Raw genomic sequence first — 25,962 nt, forward strand, 5'->3', positions numbered from 1 at the left:
GGAACAAGGAGAAGAGGGAGACCAAATTGAAGGTGGAAAGATGGAGTGAAAAAGATTTTGTGTGATCGGGGCCTGAACATGCAGGAGAGTGAAAGGAGGGCAAGGAATAGAGTGAATTGGAGCCATGTGGTATACCGGGGTTGACGTGCTGTCAGTGGATTGAATCAAGGCATGGGAAGCGTCTGGGGTAAACCAAGGAAAGCTGTGTAGGTATGTATATTTGCGTGTGTGGACGTATGTATATACATGTGTATGGGGGGGGGGGTTGGGCCATTTCTTTCGTCTGTTTCCTTGCGCTACCTCGCAAACGCGGGAGACAGCGACAAAGTATAATAAAAAAAGATAAATGACTCATGGTGAGGTGCCTGAGGATTGGCAGAATGCGTGCATAGTGCCATTGTACAAAGGCAAAGGGGATAAGAGTGAGTGCTCAAATTACAGATGTATAAGTTTGTTGAGTATTCCTGGTAAATTATATTTGAGGGTATTGATTGAGAGGGTGAAGGGATGTACAGAGCATCAGATTGGGGAAGAGCAGTGTGGTTTCAGAAGTGGTAGAGGATGTGTGGATCAGGTGTTTGCTTTGAAGAATGTATGTGAGAAATACTTAGAAAAGCAAATGGATTTGTATGTAGCATTTATGGATCTGGAGAAGACATATGATAGAGTTGATAGAGATGCTCTGTGGAAGGTATTACGAATATATGGTGTGGGAGGCAAGTTGTTAGAAGCAGTGAAAAGTTTTTATCGAGGATGTAAGGCATGTGTATGTGTAGGAAGAGAGGAAAGTGATTGGTTCTCAGTGAATGTAGGTTTGTGGCAGGGGTGTGTGATGTCTCCATGGTTGTTTAATTTGTTTATGGATGGGGTTGTTAGGGAGGTGAATGTAAGAGTTTTGGAAAGAGGGGCAAGTATGAAGTCTGTTGTGGATGAGAGAGCTTGGGAAGTGAGTCAGTTGTTGTTCGCTGATGATACAGCGCTGGTGGCTGATTCATGTGAGAAACTGTAGAAACTGGTGACTGAGTTTGGTAAAGTGTGTGAAAGAAGAAAGTTAAGAGTAAATGTGAATAAGAGCAAGGTTATTAGGTACAGTAGGGTTGAGGGTCAAGTCAATTGGGAGGTAAGTTTGAATGGAGAATAACTGGAGGAAGTAAAGTGTTTTAGATATCTGGGAGTGGATCTGGCAGCGGATGGAACCATTGAAGCGGAAGTGGATCATAGGGTGGGGGAGGGGGTGAAAATCCTGGGAGCGTTGAAGAATGTGTGGAAATCGAGAACATTATCTCGGAAAGCAAAAATGGGTATGTTTGAAGGAATAGTGGTTCCAACAATGTTGTATGGTTGCGAGGCGTGGGCTATGGATAAAGTTGTGCGCAGGAGGGTGGATGTGCTGGAAATGAGATGTTTGAGGACAATGTGTGGTGTGAGGTGGTTTGATCGAGTAAGTAACGTAAGGGTAAGAGAGATGTGTTGAAATAAAAAGAGCGTAGTTGAGAGAGCAGAAGAGGGTGTTTTGAAATGGTTTGGGCACATGGAGAGAATGAGTGAGGAAAGATTGACCAAGAGAATATATGTGTCAGAGGTGGAGGGGACGAGGAGAAGTGGGAGACCAAATTGGAGGTGGAAAGATGGAGTGAAAAAGATTTTGTGTGATCGGGGCCTGAACATGCAGGAGGGTGAAAGGCAGGCATGGAATAGAGTGAATTGGATCGATGTGGTATACCGGGGTTGCCGTGCTGTCAGTGGATTGAATCAGGGCATGTGAAGCGTCTGGGGTAAACCATGGAAAGCTGTGTAGGTATGTATATTTGCGTGTTTGGACGTGTACGTATATACATGTGTGTGGGGGTGGGTTGGGCCATTTCTTTTGTCTGTTTCCTTGCGCTACCTCGCAAACGCGGGAGACAGCGACAAAGCAAAAAAAAGAAAAAAAAAAATATATATATATATATATATATATATATATATATATATATATATATATATATATATATATATATATATATACATATATGGTTTCAGAAGTGGTAGAAGATGTGTGGATCAGGTGTTTGCTTTGAAGAATGTATGTGAGAAATACTTAGAAAAGCAAATGGATTTGTATGTAGCATTTATGGATCTGGAGAAGGCATATGATAGAGTTGACAGAGATGCTCTGTGGAAGGTATTAAGAGTATATGGTGTGGGTGGCAAGTTGTTAGAAGCAGTGGAAAGTTTTTATCGAGGATGTAAGGCATGTGTACGTGTAGGAAGAGAGGAAAGTGATTGGTTCTCAGTGAATGTAGGTTTGCGGCAGGGGTGTGTGATGTCTCCATGGTTCTTTAATTTGTTTATGGATGGGGTTGTTAGGGAGGTGAATGCAAGAGTTTTGGAAAGAGGGGCAAGTATGAAGTCTGTTGGGGATGAGAGAGCTTGGGAAGTGAGTCAGTTGTTGTTCGCTGATGATACAACGCTGGTGGCTGATTCATGTGAGAAACTGCAGAAGCTGGTGACTGAGTTTGGTAAAGTGTGTGAAAGAAGAAAGTTAAGAGTAAATATAAATAAGAACAAGGTTATTAGGTACAGTAGGGTTGAGGGGCAAGTCAATTGGGAGGTAAGTTTGTATTGAGAAAAACTGGAGGAAGTAAAGTGTTTTAGATATCTGGGAGTGGATCTGGCAGCGGATGGAACCATGGAAGCGGAAGTGAATCATAGGGTGGGGGAGGGGCGAAAATCCTGGGAGCCTTGAAGAATGTGTGGATGTCGAGAACATTATCTCGGAAAGCAAAAATGGGTAAATTTTGAAGGAATAGTGGTTCCAACAACGTTGTATGGTTGCGAGTCGTGGGCTATGGATAGAGTTGTTCGCAGGAGTGTGGATGTGCTGGAAATGAGATGTTTAAGGACAATATGTGGTGTGAGGTGGTTTGATCGAGTCACCAGCGCTGTATCATCAGCGAACAACAACTGACTCACTTCCCAAGCTCTCTCATCCCCAACAGACTTCATACTTGCCCCTCTTTCCAAAACTCTTGCATTCACCTCCCTAACAACCCCATCCATAAACATATTAAACAACCATGGAGATATCACACACCCCTGCCGCAAACCTACATTCACTGAGAACCAATCACTGTCCTCTCTTCCTACACGTACACATGCCTTACATCCTCGATAAAAACTTTTCACTGCTCCAAACAACTTGCCTCCCACACCATATATTCTTAATACCTTCCACAGAGCATCTCTATCAACTCTCTCATATGCCTTTTCTAGATCCATGAATGCTACATAGAAATCCATTTGCTTTTCTAAGTATTTCTCACACACAATCTTCAAAGCAAACACCTGATCCATACATCCTCTACCACTTCTGAAACCACACTGCTCTTCCCCAATCTGATGCTCTGTACATGCCTTCACCCTCTCAGTCAATACCCTCCCATATAATCTACCAGGAATACTCAACAAACTTATACCTCTGTAATTTGAGCACTCACTCTTATCCCCTTTGCCTTTGTACAATGGCACTATGCACTCATTCCGCCAATCCTCAGGCACCTCACCATGAGTCATACATACATTAAATAACCTTACCAACTAGTCAAGAATACAGTCACCCCCTTTTTTAATAGATTCCACTGCAATACCATGGAAACCTGCTGCCTTGCCGGCTTTCATCTTCCGTAAAGCTTTTACTACTTCTTCTCAGTTTACCAAATCATTTTCCCTATCCCTCTCACTTTGCACACCACCTCGACCAAAACACCCTATATCTGCCACTCTATCATCAAACACATTCAAGAAACTTTCAAAATACTCACTCCATCTCCTTCTCACATCACCACTACTTGTTATCACCTCCCCATTAGCGCCCTTCACTGAAGTTCCCATTTGCTCCCTTGTCTTACGCACCCTATTTACCTCCTTCCAGAACATCTTTTTATTCTCCCTAAAATTTAATGATACTCTCTCACCCCAACCCTCATTTGCCCTCTTTTTCACCTCTTGCACCTTTCTCTTGACCTCCTGTCTCTTTCTTTTTTACATCTCCCACTCAATTGCATTTTTTCCCTGCAAAAATCGTCCAAATGCCTCTCTCTTCTCTTTCACTAATAATCTTACTTCGTCATCCCACCACTCACTACCCTTTCTAATCAACCTACCTCCCACGCTTCTCATGCCACAAGAATTTTTTTGCGCAATCCATCACTGATTCCCTAAATACATTCCATTCCTCCCCCACTCCTCTTACTTCCATCGTTCTCACTTTTTTCCATTTTGTACTCAGTCTCTCCTGGTACTTCTTCACACAAGTCTCCTTCCCAAGCTCACTTACTCTCACCACCCTCTTCACCCCAACATCCATTCTTCTTTTCTGAAAACCCATACAAATCTTCACCTTAGTCTCCACAAGATAATGATCAGACATCCCTCCAGTTGCACCTCTCAGCACATTTACATCCAAAAGTCTCTCTTTCGCTCGCCTGTCAATTAACAGGTAATCTAATAACGCTCTCCGGCCATCTCTCTTGCTTACATACGTATACTTATGTACATCTCACTTTTTAAACCAGGTATTCCCAATCACCATTCCTTTTTCAGCACATAAATCTATAAGCTCTTCACCATTTCCATTTACAACACTGAACACCCCATGTATACCAATTATTCTCTCAACTGCCACATTACTCACCCTTGCATTCAAATCACCCATCACTATAACCCGGTATTGTTCATCAAAACCACTAACACCCTCATTCAGCTGCTCCCAAAACACTTGCCTCTCATGATCTTTCTTCTCATGCCCAAGTGCATATGCACCAATAATCACCCATCTCTCTCCATCAACTTTCAGTTTTACCCATATTAATCGAGAATTTACTTTCTCACATTCTATCACATACTCCCACAACTCCTGTTTCAGGATTGCTGCTACTCCTTCCCTTGCTCTTGTCCTCTCACTAACCCCTGACCTTACTCCCAAGACATTCCCAAACCACTCTTCCCCTTTACCCTTGAGCTTCGTTTCAGTCAGAGCCAAAACATCCAGGTTCCTTTACTCAAACATACTACCTGTCTCTCCTTTTTTCACATCTTGGTTGCATCCACACACATTTAGACACCCCAATCTGAGTCTACTAGGAGGATGAGCACTCCCCGCGTGACTCCTTATGTTTCCCATGTTTCAGAAAGTTAGAATACAAGTCAAAATCAAATATATATATATATATATATATATATATATATATATATATATATATATATATATATATATATATATAATTGTGTATATATACATATATATATATATATATATATATATATATATATATATATATATATATATATATATATATATATATATATATATATATATATATATATATATATATATATATATATATATATATATATATATATATATATCTTTTTAATGCAATTGTGCCTAAGCCTAGGTTTTACTGATAAACAAATGATAGTAGACAGAAATGAAAACACGATAAGAAAGTCAAAGAACAGCTGATTAATTGCAAATAAAAAAAGGAAAACACTTTTAATTGCATTAAAAAGATTGAAGATTGATTGCCAGTACAGTTACTTGTTGAAGTTGTTATCGCAGTAATAATTTTCACATGATTACTATGTAATTACTTTTAACATAAACTAAAATCCTAATCCTTGCATTAATTGATCTTTATTGTTTATTTTATAGGCGTCAACTGTATCTCGGCATTCTTGCTATTACATCTTGAAAATTTGAGGCCAGAAATAGATACTTCAGCATTGCTTTGAATCATCATAAGTCTCTTCAAAGGTACCATCTTTTAGGCAGCTGTTATTAGGGTAAAACACTTTACTAACTACCATAAATGTGCTCTCATTAATAGTTGATGAAGCCAAAACAGCCAAGGACTTGTAGGTTTGTATGGTCACTATGGTTAGGTGTGACTTCTGCTCCTTCTAGATGTGAAGGAGATTGTGCTCTTTCAGCTTGATTAAGGTACTTCTTTACCTCAGCCTTAGCATAGGAGTTGTGATGCACTGGTTGTGTGGCAGGTGAAGATGAAGAAATCAGAATCCAGTTTGTATTGCTTCTTGGGGTTCTTAAATGTAACTTGAAGATGTAGCACTACACTGAGATGGGTGGGGCTTTATAGGTTAGACAAGTTTGCAAGTCAGTTTGTTGAGGAAATCCTTTATCAGAAATTATTCACCATTGGTGGTGCACCAACATAGAAAGAATGTAGAGGGAAGCAAACTGGAACAGTTTATTGTGTCCGTTTGAGGCTGTCTGCAATATCAGAATCTTGAATTTTATGTTGTAGAGAAAGGAGGACTTAATGAGAAATATATCTCTGGAGGCACAAACAATGTTAGCTGTGGAAAAGAAGTAAAGTGTTTACCAAGTTTGTTTCTAAACATATCAGTGGTGTTCTTCTGAATACTTTTATGTGTATATTATTCCATATTTATCCCTGGGGATAGGGGATGAAGAATACTTCCCACGTATTCCCTGCGTGTCGTAGAAGGCGACTAAAAGGGGAGGGAGCAGGAGGCTGGAAGTCGTCATCTCGTTTTTTTTTTCTTTTTTTTAATTTTCCAAAAGAAGGAACAGAGGGGGGCCAGGTGAGGATATTCCACAAAGGCCCAGTCCTCTGTTCTTAACGTTACCTCGCTAATGCGGGAAATGGCGGATAGTTTAAAAGAAAGAAAGATATATATATATATATATATATATATATATATATATATATATATATATATATATATATATATATATATATATATATATTATGTATGTATGTGTTCGCTGATGATACAGCGCTGGTGGCTGATTCATGTGAGAGACTGCAGAAGCTGGTGACTGAGTTTGGTAAAGTGTGTGAAAGAAGAAAGTTAAGAGTAAATGTGAATAAGAGCAAGGTAATTATTTACAGTAGGGTTGAGGGTCAAATCAATTGGGAGGTAAGTTTGAATGGAGAAAAACTGGAGGAAGTAAAGTGTATTAGATATCTGGGAGTGGATCTGGCACCGGATGGAACCATCGAAGCGGAAGTGGATCATAGGGTGGGGGAGGGGGCGAAAATCCTGGGAGCCTTGAAGAATATGTGGAAGTCGAGAACGTTATCTCGGAAAGCAAAAATGGGTATGTTTGAAGGAATAGTGATTCCAACAATGTTGTATGGTTGCGAGGCGTGGGCTATGGATAGAGTTGTGCGCAGGAGGATGGATGTGCTGGAAATGAGATGTTTGAGGACAATGTGTGGTGTGAGGTGGTTTGATCGAGTAAGTAACGTAAGGGTAAGAGATATGTGGAAATAAAAAGAGCGTGGTTGAGAGGGCAGAAGAGGGTGTTTTGAAATGGTTTGGGCACATGGAGAGAATGAGTGAGGAAAGATTGACCAAGAGGATATATGTGTCGGAGGTGGAGGGAACGAGGAGAAGTGGGAGACCAGATTGGAGGTGGAAAGATGGAGTGAAAAAGATTTTGTGTGATCGGGGCCTGAACATGCAGGAGGGTGAAAGGAGGGCAAGGAATAGAGTGAATTGGATCGATGTGGTATACCGGGGTTGACGTGCTGTCAGTGGATTGAATCAGGGCATGTGAAGCGTCTGGGGTAAACCATGGAAAGCTGTGTAGGTATGTATATTTGCGTGAGTGGGGTATGTATATACATGTGTATGGGGGTGGGTTGGGCCATTTCTTTCGTCTGTTTCCTTGCGCTACCTCGCAAACGCGGGAGACAGCGACAAAGCAAAATAAATAGATAGAAATATATATATATATATATATATATATATATATATATATATATATATATATATATATATATATATATATATATATATATATATATATATATATATATATATGTATATATATATGTATATATATATATATATATAATCCCTGGGGATAGGGGATTAAGAATACTTCCCACGTATTCCCTGCGTGTCGTAGAAGGCGACTAAAAGGGGAGGGAGCGGGGGGCTGGAAATCCTCCCCTCTCGGTTTTTTTTTCAATTTTCCAAAAGAAGGAACAGAGAATTGGGCCAGGTGAGGGTATTCCCTCAGAGGCCCAGTCCTCTGTTCTTAATGCTACCTCGCTAATGCGGGAAATGGCGAATAGTTTGAAAGAAAGAAAGAAAAATATGTATATATATATATATATATATATATATATATATATATATATATATATATATATATATATATATATATATATATATATATATATATGTATATATATGTATATGGTATACCGGGGTTGACGTGCTGTCAGTGGATTGAAGCAGGGCATGTGAAGCGTCTGGGGTAAACCATGGAAAGCTGTGTAGGTATGTATATTTGCGTGTGTGGACGTATGTATATACATGTGTATGGGGGGGTTGGGCCATTTCTTTCGTCTGTTTCCTTGCGCTACCTCGCAAACGCGGGAGACAGCGACAAAGTATAATAAAAAAAAAAAAAAATATGTATATGTATATATATACATATATATATATATATATATATATATATATATATATATATATATATATATATATATATATATATATATATATATATATATATATATATATATATATATATATATTCCCATGAGTCCACGGGGAAAACGAAACACGATCAGTTCCCAAGTGCACTTTCGTGTAATAATCACATCATCAGGGGAGATACAAGAAAGATATTTAAGTCAGCTGATACACAACGAAGTGACGTAGCTAGGACGCCATTTGGTAAACAAGTGATTGTCCAAGACAGACAACAAAGGTATCATAAACTTATTATGTGGACAAGAAGGGCAATTGTTTACAAATTTCATCAACAATAAAGCTATCCAATTTGTATAGACCTTCACAAATATAAAGATTATAATTCATTGTGTATCTAATGATGGAATATTCAATGACATTTCTCCTGGTACTGGAGTTAGAGTTAATAAATGAGATGGCATTTTTCCAGTCAATACAATGATCGTAGTTTTTAACGTGATTAAACAAGGCATTTGATTCTTGTCCCTTTCTTATACTATACTTATGTTGCGTAAGTCTAACAGAGAGCTTCTTGCCAGTCTGCCCAACAAAAAATTTATCACAATTTCTACATGGCGCTTTATAGATGCATCAGGAGAATTTTCTGGTAAGTTCCTGATTAAGATATTCTTTATAGTATTATTGTTGCTGAAGGCAACATCTACATTAAAGGATTTAAGCAACATGGGAAGTAAAGTAAAATCATTATTAAAAGGGAGAACTAAAAGATTCTTGGTGTCAATGGGAGGTTTGGGTTCAGCTTTATGAAATGATTTTTCTGCTAACTAAAGGGATTTATCAATGAAAGATCTAGGGTACTTTAACTTAGATCCAATATATTATATCTTCTCAAACTCATCATCAATAAAATCTGGACTGCAAATACGTAATTCCCTAAGGAACATAGATTGAAATGATGTTGATTTAACTGTGTCATATTGAGATGAGTAATAATGGATATGTGAGCATACATTAGTAGGTTTTCTACATACGCTCACAAGTTTACGTTTACCATCTATAAAGTGCCATGCAGAAATTATGATAAGTTTTATGCTGTGCAGACTGGTAAGGATCATTTTGTTAGACTTATGCAACATAGATATAGTATAAGAACAGGACAAGAATAAAATGCCTTGTTTAATCCCGTTAAAAACTACGATCATTGTACTGACTGGAGTAATGCCATCTCAGCTATCAACTCTAACTCCAGTATCATGAGAAGTATCACTGAATTTTCTATTATCAGATACACAAAGAATTATAACCTTAATATTAGTGAAGGTCTATACAGATTGGGTAGCTTTATCGTTGATAAAATTTGTAAACAATTCCCTTTCTTGTCCACATGATGAGTTTATGATACTCTCGTTGTCTGTTGGACAATCGCTTGTTTACCAAATGACGTCCTAGCTACGTCTCTTTGTTGTACATCAATTGACTGTTTTATTTGTCTCTTGTGTCTCCCCTGATGATGTGATTATTACACGAAAGTACACTTGGGAACTTGTGTTGCATCTCTATCATTAGGTTGGTGCTCAAACACCAGTAGTCCAAAATTATCCATTTATTGCAATCAAGGTTTCACCTTCACAGAGATATCATTAGGAATCTACAAAAAGAGATGTGTCACGAAACTTGGATATGATAAGTAAAACTCAGGCAAAATATGAAAACACTTGGAAAATCACAGTACATAAGACAGAACAGCAAGGGAAAACAATAAGATCGAAATAATTGAACAGTATCCTAAAAGATAGTATGCGCTACAATCTAAATATGTATTTATGTATCGCTGAAAGAGAGAACAATCTTTTAGTTCTTTCGTTTAGTGACAATGATACATTACTTTCCAAATTACTTAAGTGATTTGATGTAAATGTAGCCCTCAACTACAACCGTACTATAAAGATTATCTTAATCAAAAACTCACCAGAAAATTCTGGAGGCTGTTTTTACACAATCCCTTGTGAAAAATGTAATATGCTTTATGTTGGGTAGATCGGTGAGGATATTTATGTTAGACAAACAACATAAATACTGTACAAGAACAGGATAAATCAACTGGTAGTACTTTTCTTGCTTTACTGCTCTACGCCTTCATTAGCTGTCATAGCAAGGGAAGGAACAGATATATTTCTTCACATTCATTTACCACACATATTTATACATTTTCCATACAATATGCATATATTATCTTTATAATGAGCAGGCTCCCATCAGGGACATGAAATATCAGTACATCAGAAAGTTGGTAATACCAATACGTCAGCAAAATTGATGAAGCTTAGCGGTGTATCTCCTGCCATTGGTGCCGCTAATAGCAGAGGGTGATCATCCTGCCTAGTTGCTCCGTCACAACGAAAAAACAGAAAACGTCAGTCTTATTTGAGTACCTCATTTAAGATTCTGACGCAGAGAAAATACTGGAGGGTGCTCTTCTCCAGCCATCCATCTCACTAATGAGCCGTCAGGAAAACAGGATCGACCTGTAATTTTCTCTGCGTTAATTGGCTCGTCATTTCAAGATGCCTAACGATAAGCGAACAAATTAAAACTTGAAGTGAACAACTTTGCAATGTTTTACCTTGCCAGAGGCTCACGACGCTTGACCCGATACACACGCCATAGGAGGGGAACTTATTACAACTTCCGGGAAATATTCTTATAGAATGGTTGGTGACCGGGCCTCCAAGAGAAAAGAAACACTAATCTATGCTAAGAGTACCTGAGGATTCGTGTGTGAACAACAACTGCTTCAAGCAGCTTACATCCCACTCTATATAATTTTCAGGCCTTCCGCAAAGCATCTCTATTATCCATATCATGTGCCTTCTCCTGATCCACAAATGACACACACACATCTATCCATCTTTTTGAGTATTTCTCGCACACATTCTTCAAAACAAACACCTGATACATACATCCTCTGCTACCTCTGAAAACACACTGCTCCTCCCCAATCTGATGCTCTGTACATATACCTTCACCCTCCCAATCAATTTCCTTCCATACAACTTGCCAAGCATTGTTTAACAAACTTATACTTCTGTAGTTTGAACACTCACTTTCATCCCCTTTGACTTTATACAGTGGCACTATACATATATTTCGCCAATCCTCAGGCACTTCACCATGAGCCATACACTGAATATTCTCATCAACCAATCAGCAATACAATCATTCCCTTTCTTGATAAATTTAGCTGCAATACCTTCGACTCCTGTCGCCTTGCCTCATTTCATCTTCTGCAAGGCTTTCATCACCTCTTCTCTCTTCACCAAACCACTCTTCATGACTCTCTCATTTCGATCACCATCCCGACCAAAATACCCTACATCTGCCAAATCATCAAACACAAACCTTCAAAATACTCACTCCATCTCCGAACTTCATTACTACCTGTTATCACTTCCTCCTTTGCTCCCTTGACCGATGTTTCCATTTGCTCTCTTTTTTTCGCACATTATTTACTTCCTTCCAAATAACCTTTTTAATTCTTCATAAAGCTTAATGATACTCTCTCACCCTAACTCTCATTTGGCCTCTTTTTCCATACCTGCACCTTCCTCTTGACATCCTGCCGCTTTCTCTGATATATCTCCCAGCCATTTGCCGTCCCTTCCTCTAAGTAATGCCCAAACGCCTCTCTTTTCTCTTTCACCAGCAACTCTACTTTTTCATCCCACCACTCACTACCCTCTCTAATCAGCCCATCTCACAACCTTTCGCATGCCACATGCACCTCTTGCACATATCATCACTGCTTTCCTAGATACCTCCCATTCCTCATCCACTCCCCTCAGCTCCTTTGCTCTCGCCTTTTGCCATTCTACACTCATTCTCCTTTCCAAGCTCACTTACTTTCACCACTCTCTTCTTTTGACACTGTTTCCTCTTTTTCGAAAACCTTTGCAAAAATCTTCACCCTCACCTTCACAAGATAGTTATCAGACGTCCCGCCGGCTGCCCTTCTCAGCACACTTACATCTAAAAGCCTTTCCCTTATATGCCTATCAGTTTATCAACTATCAATTAATACGTAATCTAATAATGCCTGTTAAGCATCTCTCCTACACATACGTATACTTATGTATATCTCTCTTTTTAAACTAAGTACTACCAATCACCAGTTTGTTTTTCAGCACACAACTCCACAAACTCATGACCGTATCCATTCATAACGCTGAATACCTCATGCGAACCAATTATACCCTCAACCACCAAGATACTTACCTTCACACATACTCGGTCTCGAGCACCAAAGCTGCTGACGTAATGACTCAGCTGCTCCAAAATACTTGCCTTTCAAGATCTTTCTTCTCATGGCTAGATGCATAAGCACAAGTAATTGTCACCCATCTCTCGCCACCCACTTTCAGTTATACCGACATTAATCTGAAATTCATTTTCTTATACTCAATCACACACTCCCACAGCTCGTGCTTCAGTAGTGCTACTCCTTCCCTAGCTCTTGTCTTCACTAACCCCTGACTTTACACCTAAGACATTTCCAAACGATCCTTCCCCTTTGCCTTTGAATTTCGCTTCACCCAGAGCCAGGATATCTAGGTTTATTTCCTCAAACATACTACTTATCTCTCCTTTTTTCTCATCCACACACATTCAGACACCCCAGTCTGAGCCTTTGAGTAGGATGTGCACTCTCCGCATGGCTCCTTGTTCTATTTTCTCTTTTAGAAATTGAAATATGTTGTTACGGCTGTAACTGAATTGAGTACATGCGATGTCAAGTGACGATGATTTAGTGACTCACGATGACGTGTTACCGACGCCATCTGTCACGCCACCGAATCACGGCTTGGGATTGGCCGCCTACCGGACTACAGAGCAGACCAGGGTGTGCGTGGGAGGTGAGTTTGGTGTTGCCGTGGATTGTGCTGAGCAGTTGTTAGACGGCCTTTGAACCTGTAACGTATAGCCTGACCTTCTTGAACAAGTGTTGTCTGATTGAGTCTTTTCTTAACCCTCGACAGTCTTCGGGTGTTGTGCTGCTATTCGACTATCTACATGCTATCTAGGCATGTCTACTGTAGGGGAAGACATTGGAAAGGCCGGTGCCCTGGCGACTGGAGTGAGTAATCTGGTGATGGATGTCCGATTGATTCCAGAGTTCGACCGATCATCACACGACGTGATTGAGTGGCTGAATGAGTTCGAGCTGGTATGTCAGTTGCGAGGTTTGTCGGTCTACACAACATACCACTGCGGCTCACCGACGGTGCGTTTGCTGTCTACCAGCAGCTGAGCAGTTCCAACAAGGCGGTATACGAAAGAATCAAGGAAGCTCTTGTCTCCGCATTTGCGTCCGATCGGTTCTGCGCTTACAGCTCGTAAGCTCGATGATGGGGAATTGGTGGACGTGTACTTTGTCCGACTTGCGTCGTCTGGGAGCACTGTTTGGGGGCATGCCTGGCACCGGCCTGGCCTGTGCATTTGTGGCCGGCATACCTGACGTTTCCTGCCGCATCCTACGGGCTGGTTCATGTATAGAATCCTTGGACATTGGCCAGAGCCTGAGCTGCGCTCGTGCCGTGCCGGTTGAGGAGAATGGCTGCGCTGCGTCGCCCTGCTCGTGCTGGTGAACAGGTCGAGGTAGATGTAACTGCCGTGACTATGGTCAGCCCAGTCACTACGCCCGTGACTGTTTAGCTGGACGCGTTGGGCGCCGAGGTGGACGCGGCAACATAAGCTGCTTTTGCTGTGGCCGCTGAGGGCATAACGCTTCTTCGTGCTGAGGAACCGGGAAAAGGATTAGGAGAGGTAGGGCCAGTGTTAGCATCCTCTCCGGCTCCTCAGTAACGGGCCCTCTGCCGATGGTTCGATTGATCGTGGACGGGGTGAGCTGCGACGCCCTGGTGAACACTGGCTGCACGAGGAGCATCGCGCACGTCTCCATGTGTTCCCGTTGGACGTAGCAGGGATATTTGTATGATGAAGTTGAGCGGTGAATGGTACTTGTGCGAGGGAACGGGTGTGGTGCGCGTCCAGCTGCCTTAGGGAGTTGCGTCACCAGTGGAGGTGCTGGTGGTGGCGGTCGTTAGGCCTCTGAACTAAAACCGTTCTCGGCATGAATGGCGAGTGTATCATCAGGTCCCGTTATTGATAAAAAGGATTTCGCCGTGACCTATGATGTGGCAGCGAGAAAGTGGACAGTTTTGTGGAAGTGGTGTGACGGTACGGAACCACCACGTCTGTTGAACGCTACTTTTGAGTACCGGATGCGACCGGAGGCTCACTAAGAATACGAACGCGAGTTGTCGCAATGGACCGCGGATGGCTGGCTAGTTCCACGTGACGAGATGCGTCATGGAACTATGATGGGGACGATCCCGCTGATGGCCGTTGTATAAGAGGATAAAGGAAAAGCGCTCCCGGTGCTTCACTTCCATGAGCTGAACTCTCATCTTGGTCCACATACGGCCGACGCGGACGTCTGCGACGAGAAGATTAGAGAGTGGCGCCGCAGTGGGCAGAAGATCTTGTCGACCTGCGTAAGGCCTACATTCAGATCCACGTGGACCATTCGCTGTGGCCGTATCAGACGGTGGTATTCCAGGGACGGTGGTACTGTTTGACGCGACTGGGCTATGGACTGAGCATCGCTCCCTTGGTAATGAAGAAGGTTCTGAGTACTGCACTGAGTTGGGACGAGAGGATCAATTGTGCAACTTCGTACTTGGATGACATCCTGGTGGACGTTGCGATGGATGTTGAGAAACGCCTCAGTTATCACGGCTTGGTCTGCAAGCTCGAGTGTGGGTCATATGAGTCTAGGGTGAAGCGACGTGGGATTTTTTGGAAGCGAGACAACGACATTGGTGAGGTGCTGGAGAAGTTGAGATCACGCGTGGCGTTTTCCCTGTGTGGGCGCCTGACGAGCCACTTACCTGTTTGTGGCTGGCTGTGTGCGGCGGCCTCCTACCTGAAAAGAAGAGCCAACGCGGTCACCACCTCCTGGGACAGCGAGCTCACCAATCCGGAGCTGCACTCGATCCTCGCCGAGACCCTATACCGTATGAAATGTTTGGAACCAGCTCAAGGTCGTTGGAATATTGTTGGCGACGAGGCCGTCGTACGGTTGGACGCCAGTTCTCTTGCGATAGGGGCCGTGCTGGAGGTGAACGACAATATCAATGAGGACGTCTGCTGGCTACGGCAGAACGAATGCTCGCACATTAATCTCTACGAACTGGATGCCGTGCTTCGAGGAGTTAACCTTGCAGTCGCCTGGATGATGGAAAGGCTATTGTTGATGACTGATTCGAAGACCATGTACTACTGGTTGATGGACGCTCTGTCAGGGAGATCGCGTCTGAAAACGAAAGCTGTCAGCGAAATGCTTACCCGCCGGTGCCTGGAGACTATAAAAACAGTTATATGTGAATACGCTTTGCAGCTCGAGGCTAAGAACTAGGCTGACGCGCTGACCAGAGTGCCACACAAGTAGTTGTCTTCTGCAGGCATCTAGTCGGTCTGCGGGACTGTCTTTGCCGTGTCCGAGCGCGAGATCGCTAACATTTACGAAACCAGCGAGCTTAGTGGCATTAAGCGCACTCTGCATTTCTACCGGGAGACTCTTCCCGTCGATCATTCGACGGGAAGTGCGTAACTTCGTGCAAGGGTGCGAAGCGTGCCGATCTATTGACCTAGCGCCCGTAAGGTGGGAAAGAGGGACATTAGGAGTTTCATATTGTTGGAACAGAGTCAGAGTGGGCATCTCTCAGGTCGAGGACCAGCGCTATCTGACACTGATAGACTGTGGCCCATCACGATATGCCATTTGGAGGAGGCTCAGACGTCAAGACGCGACTGGTGTCATCGACCAGCTGGAGTCGGTGTTTTATGAGCGCGGTGTATCAAAAGAGTTATTGACCGATAACGTCACCAGTTTTCGCAGTTTGTCGTTCTACGAGTTCACCAGCTGCTTGGGGATAAGCGTCATATATCGCTGTGCGAACGTCCCTTCCGGCAACGGGATATGGGAACAATGTCATCGGTCAGTGAAGACAACAGCGGCGCGGAAACGCTGCTCTGTTGCAGAGGCCGTCTGCTACAATGTGACGCCACGAGGTGACAATCCTTCATCGAATCGAATCTTCAGGTACGAGGTTAGGCTGCTCGGAATAGACGGTGTAAGCGACCATGATCGGTCAGACAACGTGCACATCGCCTCAAGGTCGGCGACAGAGTGCGGATCCGTCATCCCAACAGAAGATGCTACGTTCAGTGCTCCATTAGATTGGTGACCAGGGTCTTCTTTGCGCAGAACGTCGAGGTCGACGGCATGCCGCGTCACGTGCGTGCTCTACGGCTAGTCACGTCGCAACCATCGGTCGTGGAGGAATCGGCTGTGGATGAAGCTACTGGGAACGAAGCAGAAGACGACAATCTGATGACTCATGTACCTACCACTAGAAACAACTAGGCCACAGATGGAGCCGAAGGTTCGAGCGAGATTGAGGAGGAGAGTCCAGGACGACTAAGAGAGCGCAGTCCGGTGGACCGTTTTCAGTACAGTGATCTGCTTAAAGATCAGGACGGAGAGCTATATATCTGTAACTGAGTTGGGTACGTGAGATGTCAGATGACTTGGTGATTCAGTGACTCACGATGACGTGGTCACGTCACTGAATCACGGCTTGGGATTGGCCGCCGTAGGACTACTAAGTGGAGCAGGGTATGCATGGGAAGTGAGTTAGTGCTGACGTGGACTGCGATGAGCAGATGTCACACGACCTTTGAACCTCTAACGTGTAACCTGAGCTTCTTGAACAACTGTTTTGTCCGCCAGAGTTCCAGTCTTTTCTTAACCCTCGACAGTCTTCCGGCGTCGTGCTACTGTTCGACAATCTACAGAATACAAGAAGGAGAGGGTTTCCAACCTCCCCCACTCCTGCCCTCTTTAGTCTCCTTCTACGACACAGGTGAAGATTTGTAGACATTTTCGGAAAAAGAGAGAGAATCTTGGGGTGAAGAGAGTGGTGAGAGTAAGTGAGCTTGGAAAGCAGACTTATGCGGGGAAGCACCAGGAGAGATTGAATGCAGAGTGGAAAAAGGGGAGAGCAAATGACGTAAGGGTAGTGGGGGAGAAATGGGATGAATTTAGGGATGCAATGATGGCTTGCGCAAAAGATGTCTGTGGCATGAGGAAGGTGGGAGGTGGGCAGTTTAGAAAGAGTAGTGAGCGGTGGGATGAAAAAGTAGAATTTTTAGTAATAAGGAGAGAGGCATTTGGAAGATTTTTGCAGGGAAGTAGAGCAAATGCCTGGGAGATATATAAAAGAAAGAAGCAGGAAGTCAAGAGAAAGGTGCAAGAGGTGAAAAGAGGGCAAATGAGAGTTGGGGGTAAGAAAGTATAATTAAACTTTGGGGAGTATAAAAAAATATTTTGCTAGGAGGTAAATAAAGTACGTAAGACAAGAAAAAAAACAGGAACATCGGTGAAGGAGGGTAATAGGGAGGTAATAAAAAGGAGTGGTGAAGTGAGGAGACTGAGTGAGTATTTTGAAGGTATGTTGAATGCGTTTGATAATAGAGTGTCAGATATAGGGTGTTTGGTCGAGGTGGTGTGCGAAGTGAGAGGGTTAGGGAGAATGGTTTGGTAAAAAGAGAAGAGGTAGTGAAAGCTTTGCGGAAGATGGAAGCCGGCAAGGCGGCGGGTTTGGATGGTATTGCAGTGAAATTTATCAGAAAAGGGGGTGACTGTGTTGTTGACTGGTTGGTGACGATACTTGATGCATGTATAGTTCATGGTGAGGTGCCTGAGGTGCCATTCTACAAAGGTTAAGGGGATAAAGGTGACTGTTCAAATTACAGGGTATAAGATTATTGAGTATTCATGGGAAATTATATGGGAGGGTATTGATTGAGAGGGTAAAGGCATATACACAACTGAGAGTAAATGTGGATAAGAGAAGGGTTATTAGGTTCAATAGGGTTGAGAGACAAGTTAATTGGGAGGTAAGTTTGAATGAAGAAAAACTGGAGGAGGTGAAGTGTTTTAGATATCTGGGAGTGGATTTGGCTGCAGATGAAACAATGGAAGCGGAAGTAAGTCACGGGGTGGGGGAGGAGGCAAAGGCTCTGGGAGCGATGAAGAATGCGTGGAAGGCTAGAACGTTATCTCGGAGAGCAAAAATGGGTATGTCTGAAGAAATAGTGGTTCCAACAATGTTATATGGTTGCGAGGCATGGGCCATAGATAGGGTTGTGCGGAGGAGGGAGAATGTATTGGAAATGAGATGTTTGAGGACAATTTGTGGTTTGAGGTGGTTTGATCGAGTAAGTAATGAAAGGGTGAGAGAGATGTGTGGTAATAAAAAGAGTGTGGTTGAGAGAGCAGAAGGGGGTGTATTAAAATGGTTTGGTCACATGGAAAAAATGAGTGAGGAAACATTGAAAAAGAGGATATATGTGTCAAAGGTGGACGGAACGAGGAGAAGTGGGAGACCAAATCAGAGGTGGAAAGATGGAGTGAAAAAGATTTTGAACGATCGGCGCGTGAACATGAAGGAGGGCGAAAGACGTGCAAGGAATAGAGGGAATTGGAACGATGTGGTGTACCGGGGTAGGTGTGCTGTCAATGGACTGAACCAGGGAATGTCCTCACACATCTCATTTCCAACACATCCACCCTCCTACGCACAACTCTATCTATAACCCACGCCTCGAAACCATATAACATTATTGGAACCACTATTCCTTCAAACATACCCATTTTTTCTTTCCACGATAACGTTCTCGCCTTCCACACATTTTTCAACGCCCCCAGAACTTTCGCCTCCTCCCCCATCCTATCATTCACTTCCGCTTCCATGGTTCCATCCGCTGCCAAATCCACTCCCAGATATCTAAAACACTTCACTTCTTCCAGTTTTTCTCCATTCAAACTTACCTCCCAGTTGACAAGTCCCTCAAATCTACTGTACCTAATAACCTTGATCTTATTCACATTTACTCTCAACTTTCTTCTTTCACACACTTTTCCAAACTCAGTCACCAGCTTCTGCAGTATCTCACATGAATCAGCCAAAGGCGCTGTATCATCAGCGAACAACAACTGACTCACTTCCCAAGCTCTCTCATCCACAACAGACTGCATACTTGCCCCTCTTTCCAAAACTCTTGCATTCACTTCCCTAACAACCGCATCCATAAACAAATGAAAGAACCATGAAGACATCACACACCCCTGCCGCAAACATACATTCACTGAGAACCAATCACTTTCCTCTCTTCCTACACGTACACATGCCTTACATCCTCGATAAAAACTTTTCACTGCTTCTAACAACTTCCCTACCACACCATATATACTTCATACTTTCCGCAGAGCATCTCTATCAACTCTATGATATGCTTTCTCCATATCCATAAATGCTACATACAAATCCATTTGTTTTTCTAAGTATTTCTCCCATACATTCCTCAAAGCAAACACCTGATCCACACATACTCTGCAACTTCTGAAACCACACCGCTCTTCCCCAAACTGATGCTCTGTACACGCCTTCACCCTGCCAATTAATACTCTCCCATATAATGATAAAGTTGATAGAGATGCTCTGTGGAAGGTATTAAGAATATATGGTGTGGGAGGCAAGTTGTTAGAAGCAGTGAAAAGTTTTTATCGAGGATGTAAGGCATGTGTACGTGTAGGAAGAGAGGAAAGTGATTGGTTCTCAGTGAATGTAGGTTTGCGGCAGGGGTGTGTGATGTCTCCATGGTTGTTTAATTTGTTTATGGATGGGGTTGTTAGGGAGGTGAATGCAAGAGTTTTGGAAAGAGGGGCAAGTATGAAGTCTGTTGGGGATGAGAGAGCTTGGGAAGTGAGTCAGTTGTTGTTCGCTGATGATACAGCGCTGGTGGCTGATTCATGTGAGAAACTGCAGAAGCTGGTGACTGAGTTTGGTAAAGTGTGTGAAAGAAGAAAGTTAAGAGTAAATGTGAATAAGAGCAAGGTTATTAGGCACAGTAGGGTTGATGGTCAATTCAATTGGAGGTGAGTTTGAATGGAGAAAAACTGGAGGAAGTGAAGTGTTTTAGATATCTGGGAGTGGATCTGGCAGCGGATCGAACCATGGAAGCGGAAGTGGATCATAGGATGGGGGAGGGGGCGAAAATTCTGGGAGCCTTGAAGAATGTGTGGAAGTCGAGAACATTATTTCGGAAAGCAAAAATGGGTATGTTTGAAGGAATAGTGGTTCCAACAATGTTGTATGGTTGCGAGGCGTGGACTATGGATAGAGTTGTGCGCAGGAGGATGGATGTGCTGAAAATGAGATGTTTGATGACAATGTGTGGTGTGAGGTGGTTTGATCGAGTAAGTAACGTAAGGGTAAGAGAGATTTGTGGAAATAAAAAGAGCGTGGTTGAGAGAGCAGAAGAGGGTGTTTTGAAATGGTTTGGTCACATGGAGAGAATGAGTGAGGAAAGATTGACCAAGAGGATATATGTGTCGGAGGTGAAGGGAACGAGGAGAAGAGGGAGACCAAATTGGAGGTGGAAAGATGGAGTGAAAAAGATTTTGTGTGATCGGGGCCTGAACATGCAGGAGGGTGAAAGGAGGGCAAAGAATAGAGTGAATTGGAGCGATGTGGTATACCGGGGTTGACGTGCTGTCAGTGGATTGAATCAAGGCATGTGTATGGGAGTGGGTTGGGCCATTTCTTTCGTCTGTTTCCCGGCGTTGCCTCGCAAACGCGGGAGACAGCGACAAAGCAAAAAAAAAAAAATATATATATATATATATATATATATATATATATATATATATATATATATATATATATGTATATATATATATATATATATATATATATATATATATATATATATATATATATATATATATATTTTTTTTTTTTTTTTCATACTATTCGCCATTTCCCGCGATAGCGAGGTAGCGTTAAGAACAGAGGACTGGGCCTTTGAGGGAATATCCTCACCTGGCCCCCTTCTCTGTTCCTTCTTTTGGAAAATTAAAAAAAAACGAGAGAGGAGGATTTCCAGCCCCCCGCTCCCTTCCCTTTTAGTCGCCTTCTACGACACGCAGGGAATACGTGGGAAGTATTCTTTTTCCCCTATCCCCAGGGATAATTATATATATATATATATATATATATATATATATATATATATATATATATATATATATACATATACATATCCTCCCCTCTCAATTTTTTTTAATTTTCCAAAAGAAGGAACAGAGAAGGGGGCCAGGTGAGGATATTCCCTCAGTGGCCCAGTTCTCTGTTCTTAACGCTACCTCGCTAACGCGGGAAATGGCGAATAGTTTTAGTTTGATATATATTTATCTATTATACTTAATCGCTGTCTCTTGCGTCAGCAAGGTAGCACAAGGAAACAGATGAAAGAATGGCCCAACCCACCCACATACACATGTACATTCATAAACGCCCACACATGCACATATACATACCTATACATTTCAATGTATACATATATATACACATATACACATATATATATATATTTATATATATATATATATATATATATATATATATATATATATATATATATATATATATATATATATAATATATATATATTCGTAATATTTCAATGGTGTTTTAATGTTGTGTGTCCTAAAGAGTTATATATTCCATTTCAGATCTTAGTAACTTGAGTCCCCCCGTATGTATGTGTGCGTGTGTGTGTGTGTGTGTGTGTGTGTGTGTGTGTGTGTGTGTGTGTGTGTTACGAGCAGAATTAAGCGCACATTTATCTCTTTATCATGATGGTGGATAATTGCTTCTGTGGTTAAATTCTCGTCCAAGCTGAAGTCCTTTGTTATATTCTTGTCTTCTCTCTCTCTCTCTCTCTCTCTCTCTCTCTCTCTCTCTCTCTCTCTCTCTCTCTCTCTCTCTCTCTCTCTCTCTCTCTTTCTCTCTCTGTAAGGGCTGTAGTGGGAGTGGTGAGCCCATCTCTATCTCTCTCTCTCTCTCTCTCTCTCTCTCTCTCTCTCTCTCTCTCTCTCTCTCTCTCTCTCTCTCTCTCTGTAAGCGCTGTAGCAGGAGTGGTGAGCCCGGGGTCACGCCCGTTGTTGCGTAGCCGTGTTCACATAATGGTTGAGAAATGACCGCCATACGTTCGCGAATCCCGTTTTCCTTTCATGAACCCCCGTTTTCTCTATATGAGCCCGTTTTCTCTTCGTGAACCCCCGTTTTTTTTTTTCTTCATGAACCCTGTTTTCTCTTCAAAACCCCGTTTTCTCTTCGTGAACCCCGCTTTATCTTCATGAACCCTGTTTTCTCTTCAAAACCCCGTTTTCTCTTCAAAACCCCGTTTTCTCTTTGTGAAACCCCGTTTTCTCCACATGAACCCCGTTTTCTCTCGCTGGAATGGAGTTAACCCTATATGAACCAGTGCACTACGGTAGGATTATCATTAAATGTTCTTGTTCATCACGGCAGAGAAAGTAGGAAGAAAGTTATTCAATTTGGGTGATTGTCAGTAGAATATGACGTAGATATTTGGTAAATTAGATTCTTTTTTTTTTTTTCTTTTGGTAAATTAAGTATTTTATTTACGTGGGGGATCGAGTTCCGAAACGGCATTACATTTGTGTATAAGAAATGTATTGAAAAATATGTATATATTTTTTTCGTTATGTTGTGGTTGTTGCCTCACCGTGTATATGTATATGTGTATATGTATATATATGTATATATATATATATATATATATATATATATATATATATATATATATATATATATATATATATATATATATATATATATATATATATATATATATATATATATATATATATATATATATATGTGTATATATATTCCATGTGTGGCGAGGTGGCGATGGGAATGAATAAAGGCAGACAGTGTGAATTGTGTGCATGGGTATATATGTATGTCTGTGTGTGTATGGATATATATGTGTACATTGAGATGTATAGGTATGTATATTTGCGTGTGTGGACGTGTGTGTATATACACGTGTATGGGGATGGGTTGGGCCATTTCTTTCGTCTGTTTCCTTGCGCTACCTCGCAAACGCGGGAGACAGCGACAAAGCAAAATAAATAAATAAATAATTTACCAGGAATACTCGACAAACTTATACCTCTGTAATTTGAGCACTTACTCTTATAACCTTTGCCTTTGTACAATGGTACTATGCAAGCATTCCGCCAATCCTCAGGCACCTCACCATGAGTCATACACACATTAAATAACCTTACCAATCAGTCAACAACAGAGTCACTCCCTTTTTTATATAAATTCCAGTGCAATACCATCGAAACCTACTGCCTTGCTGCCTTTCATCATCCGCAAAGCTTTTACTACCTCTTCTCTGTTTACCAAATCAATTTCCCTAACCCTCTCACTTTGCACACCACCTCGACCAAAACACCCTATATCTGCCACTCTGTCATCAAACACACTCAACAAAACTTCAAAATACTCACTCCACCTCCTTCTCACGCCACCGCTACTTGTTATCACCTCCCCATTAGCCCTCTTCAGTGAAGTTCCCATTTGTTCCCTTGTCTTACGCACTTTATTTACGTCCTTCCAAAACATCTTTTTATTCTTCCTAAAATTTTATGATACTCTCTCACCCCAACTCTCATTTGCCCTCTTTTTCACCTCTTGCACCTTTCTCTTGACCTCCTGTCTCTTTCTTTTATACATCTCCCACTCATTTCCATTATTTCCCTGCAAAAATCGTCCCAATGATGCTCCCTTCTCTTTCACTAATAATCGTACTTCTTCATCCCACCACTTACTACACTTTCTAATCTGCCCACCTCCCACGCTTCTCATGCCACAAGCATCTTTTGCGCAAGTCATCACTGCTTCCCTACATGCATCCCATTCCTATCCCACTCCTCTTATCTCCTTTGTTCTCACCTTTTACCATTCTGTACTCAGTCTTTCCTGGTACTTCCTTACACAAGTCTCCTTCCCAAGCTCAGATATTCTCGCCACTCTCTTCACAACAACATTCTCTCTTCTTTTCTGAAAACCTCTACAAATCTTCACCTTCGCCTTCACAAGATAATGATCAGACATCCCTCCAGTTGCACCTCTCAGCATATTAATATCCAAAAGTCTCTTTTGCCCGCCTATCAATTAACACGTAATCCAATAACGCTCTCTGGCCATCTTTCCTACTTACATACGTAAACTTATGTATATCTCGCTTTTTAAACCAGGTATTCCCAATCACCAGTCCTTTTTCAGCACATAAATCTGCAAGGTCAACACTGAACACCCCATGTATACCAATTATTCCCTCAACTGCCACATTACCCACCTTTGCATTCAAATCACCTATCACTATAACCATGTCTCGTGCATCAAAACCACTAACACACTCATTCAGCTGCTCCCAAAACACTTGCCTCTCATGATCTTTTTCTCATGCCCAGGTGCATATGCACCAAGAATCACCCATCCCTCTCCATCAACTTTCAGTTTTATCCATGTCAATCTAGATTTAACTTTCTTACACTCTATCACATACTCCCACCACTCCTGTTTCAAGAGTAATGCTACTCCTTCCCTTGTTCTTGTCCTCTCACTAACCCCTGACTTTACTGCCAAGACATTCCCAAACCACTCTTCCCCTTAACCCTTGAGCTTAATTTCATTCAGAGCCAAAACATCCAAGTTCCTTTCCTCAAGCATACTACCTATCTCTCCTATATATATGTATATATATGTATATATATAGATATATATATAATATATAATATATATATATATATATATATATATATATATATATATATATATATATATATATATATATATATATATATATATATATATATATATATATATATATTTTTTTTTTCTCTAATTTATTTATTTTGCTTTGTCACTGTCTCCCGCGTTTGCGAGGTAGCGCAAGGAAACAGACGAAAGAAATGGCCCAACCCCCCCTATACACATGTATATACACACACGTCCACACTCGCAAATATACATACCTATACATCACAATGTACACATATATATGCACACACAGACACATACATATATACCCATGCACACAATTCACACTCTCCCTTTATTCATTCCCATCGCCACCTCACCAAACATGGAATACCATCCCCCTCCCCCCTCATGTGTGCGGGGTAGCGTTAGGAAAAGACAACAAAGGCCTCATTCGTTCACACTCAGTCTCTAGCTGTCATGCAATAATGCAAGAAACCACAGCTCCCTTTTCACATCCAGGCCCCACACAACTTTCCATGGTTTACCCCAGACGCTTCATATGCCCTGATTCAATCCACTGACAGCACGTCGACCCGGGTATACCACATCGATCCAACTCACTCTATTCCTTGCCCGACTTTCCCCCTCTTGCATGTACAGGCCCCGATCACTCAAAATCTTTTTCACTCCATCTTTCCACCTCCAA

The 25,962-nt window shown here is 41.9% G+C and overlaps 1 protein-coding gene and 1 pseudogene across 1 annotated transcript; both read left to right on the forward strand.

Moving 5' to 3' along the window:
* The first annotated feature begins 13,627 nt into the window (after positions 1 to 13,627).
* LOC139755279 (uncharacterized) lies at positions 13,628 to 14,239 on the forward strand (annotated as a pseudogene).
* A 915-nt stretch (positions 14,240 to 15,154) lies between these two features.
* Positions 15,155 to 16,787, forward strand: LOC139755687 (uncharacterized). The gene is made up of 2 exons (XM_071674335.1): positions 15,155 to 15,891; positions 16,244 to 16,787. Exons 1-2 carry the CDS (start codon positions 15,155 to 15,157, stop codon positions 16,785 to 16,787), a joined length of 1,281 nt encoding a protein of 426 aa, XP_071530436.1.
* Positions 16,788 to 25,962: the final 9,175 nt, after the last annotated feature.

Source organism: Panulirus ornatus, chromosome 19 (genome assembly GCF_036320965.1).
Source record: "Panulirus ornatus isolate Po-2019 chromosome 19, ASM3632096v1, whole genome shotgun sequence".
Lineage (NCBI taxonomy): Eukaryota > Metazoa > Arthropoda > Malacostraca > Decapoda > Palinuridae > Panulirus > Panulirus ornatus.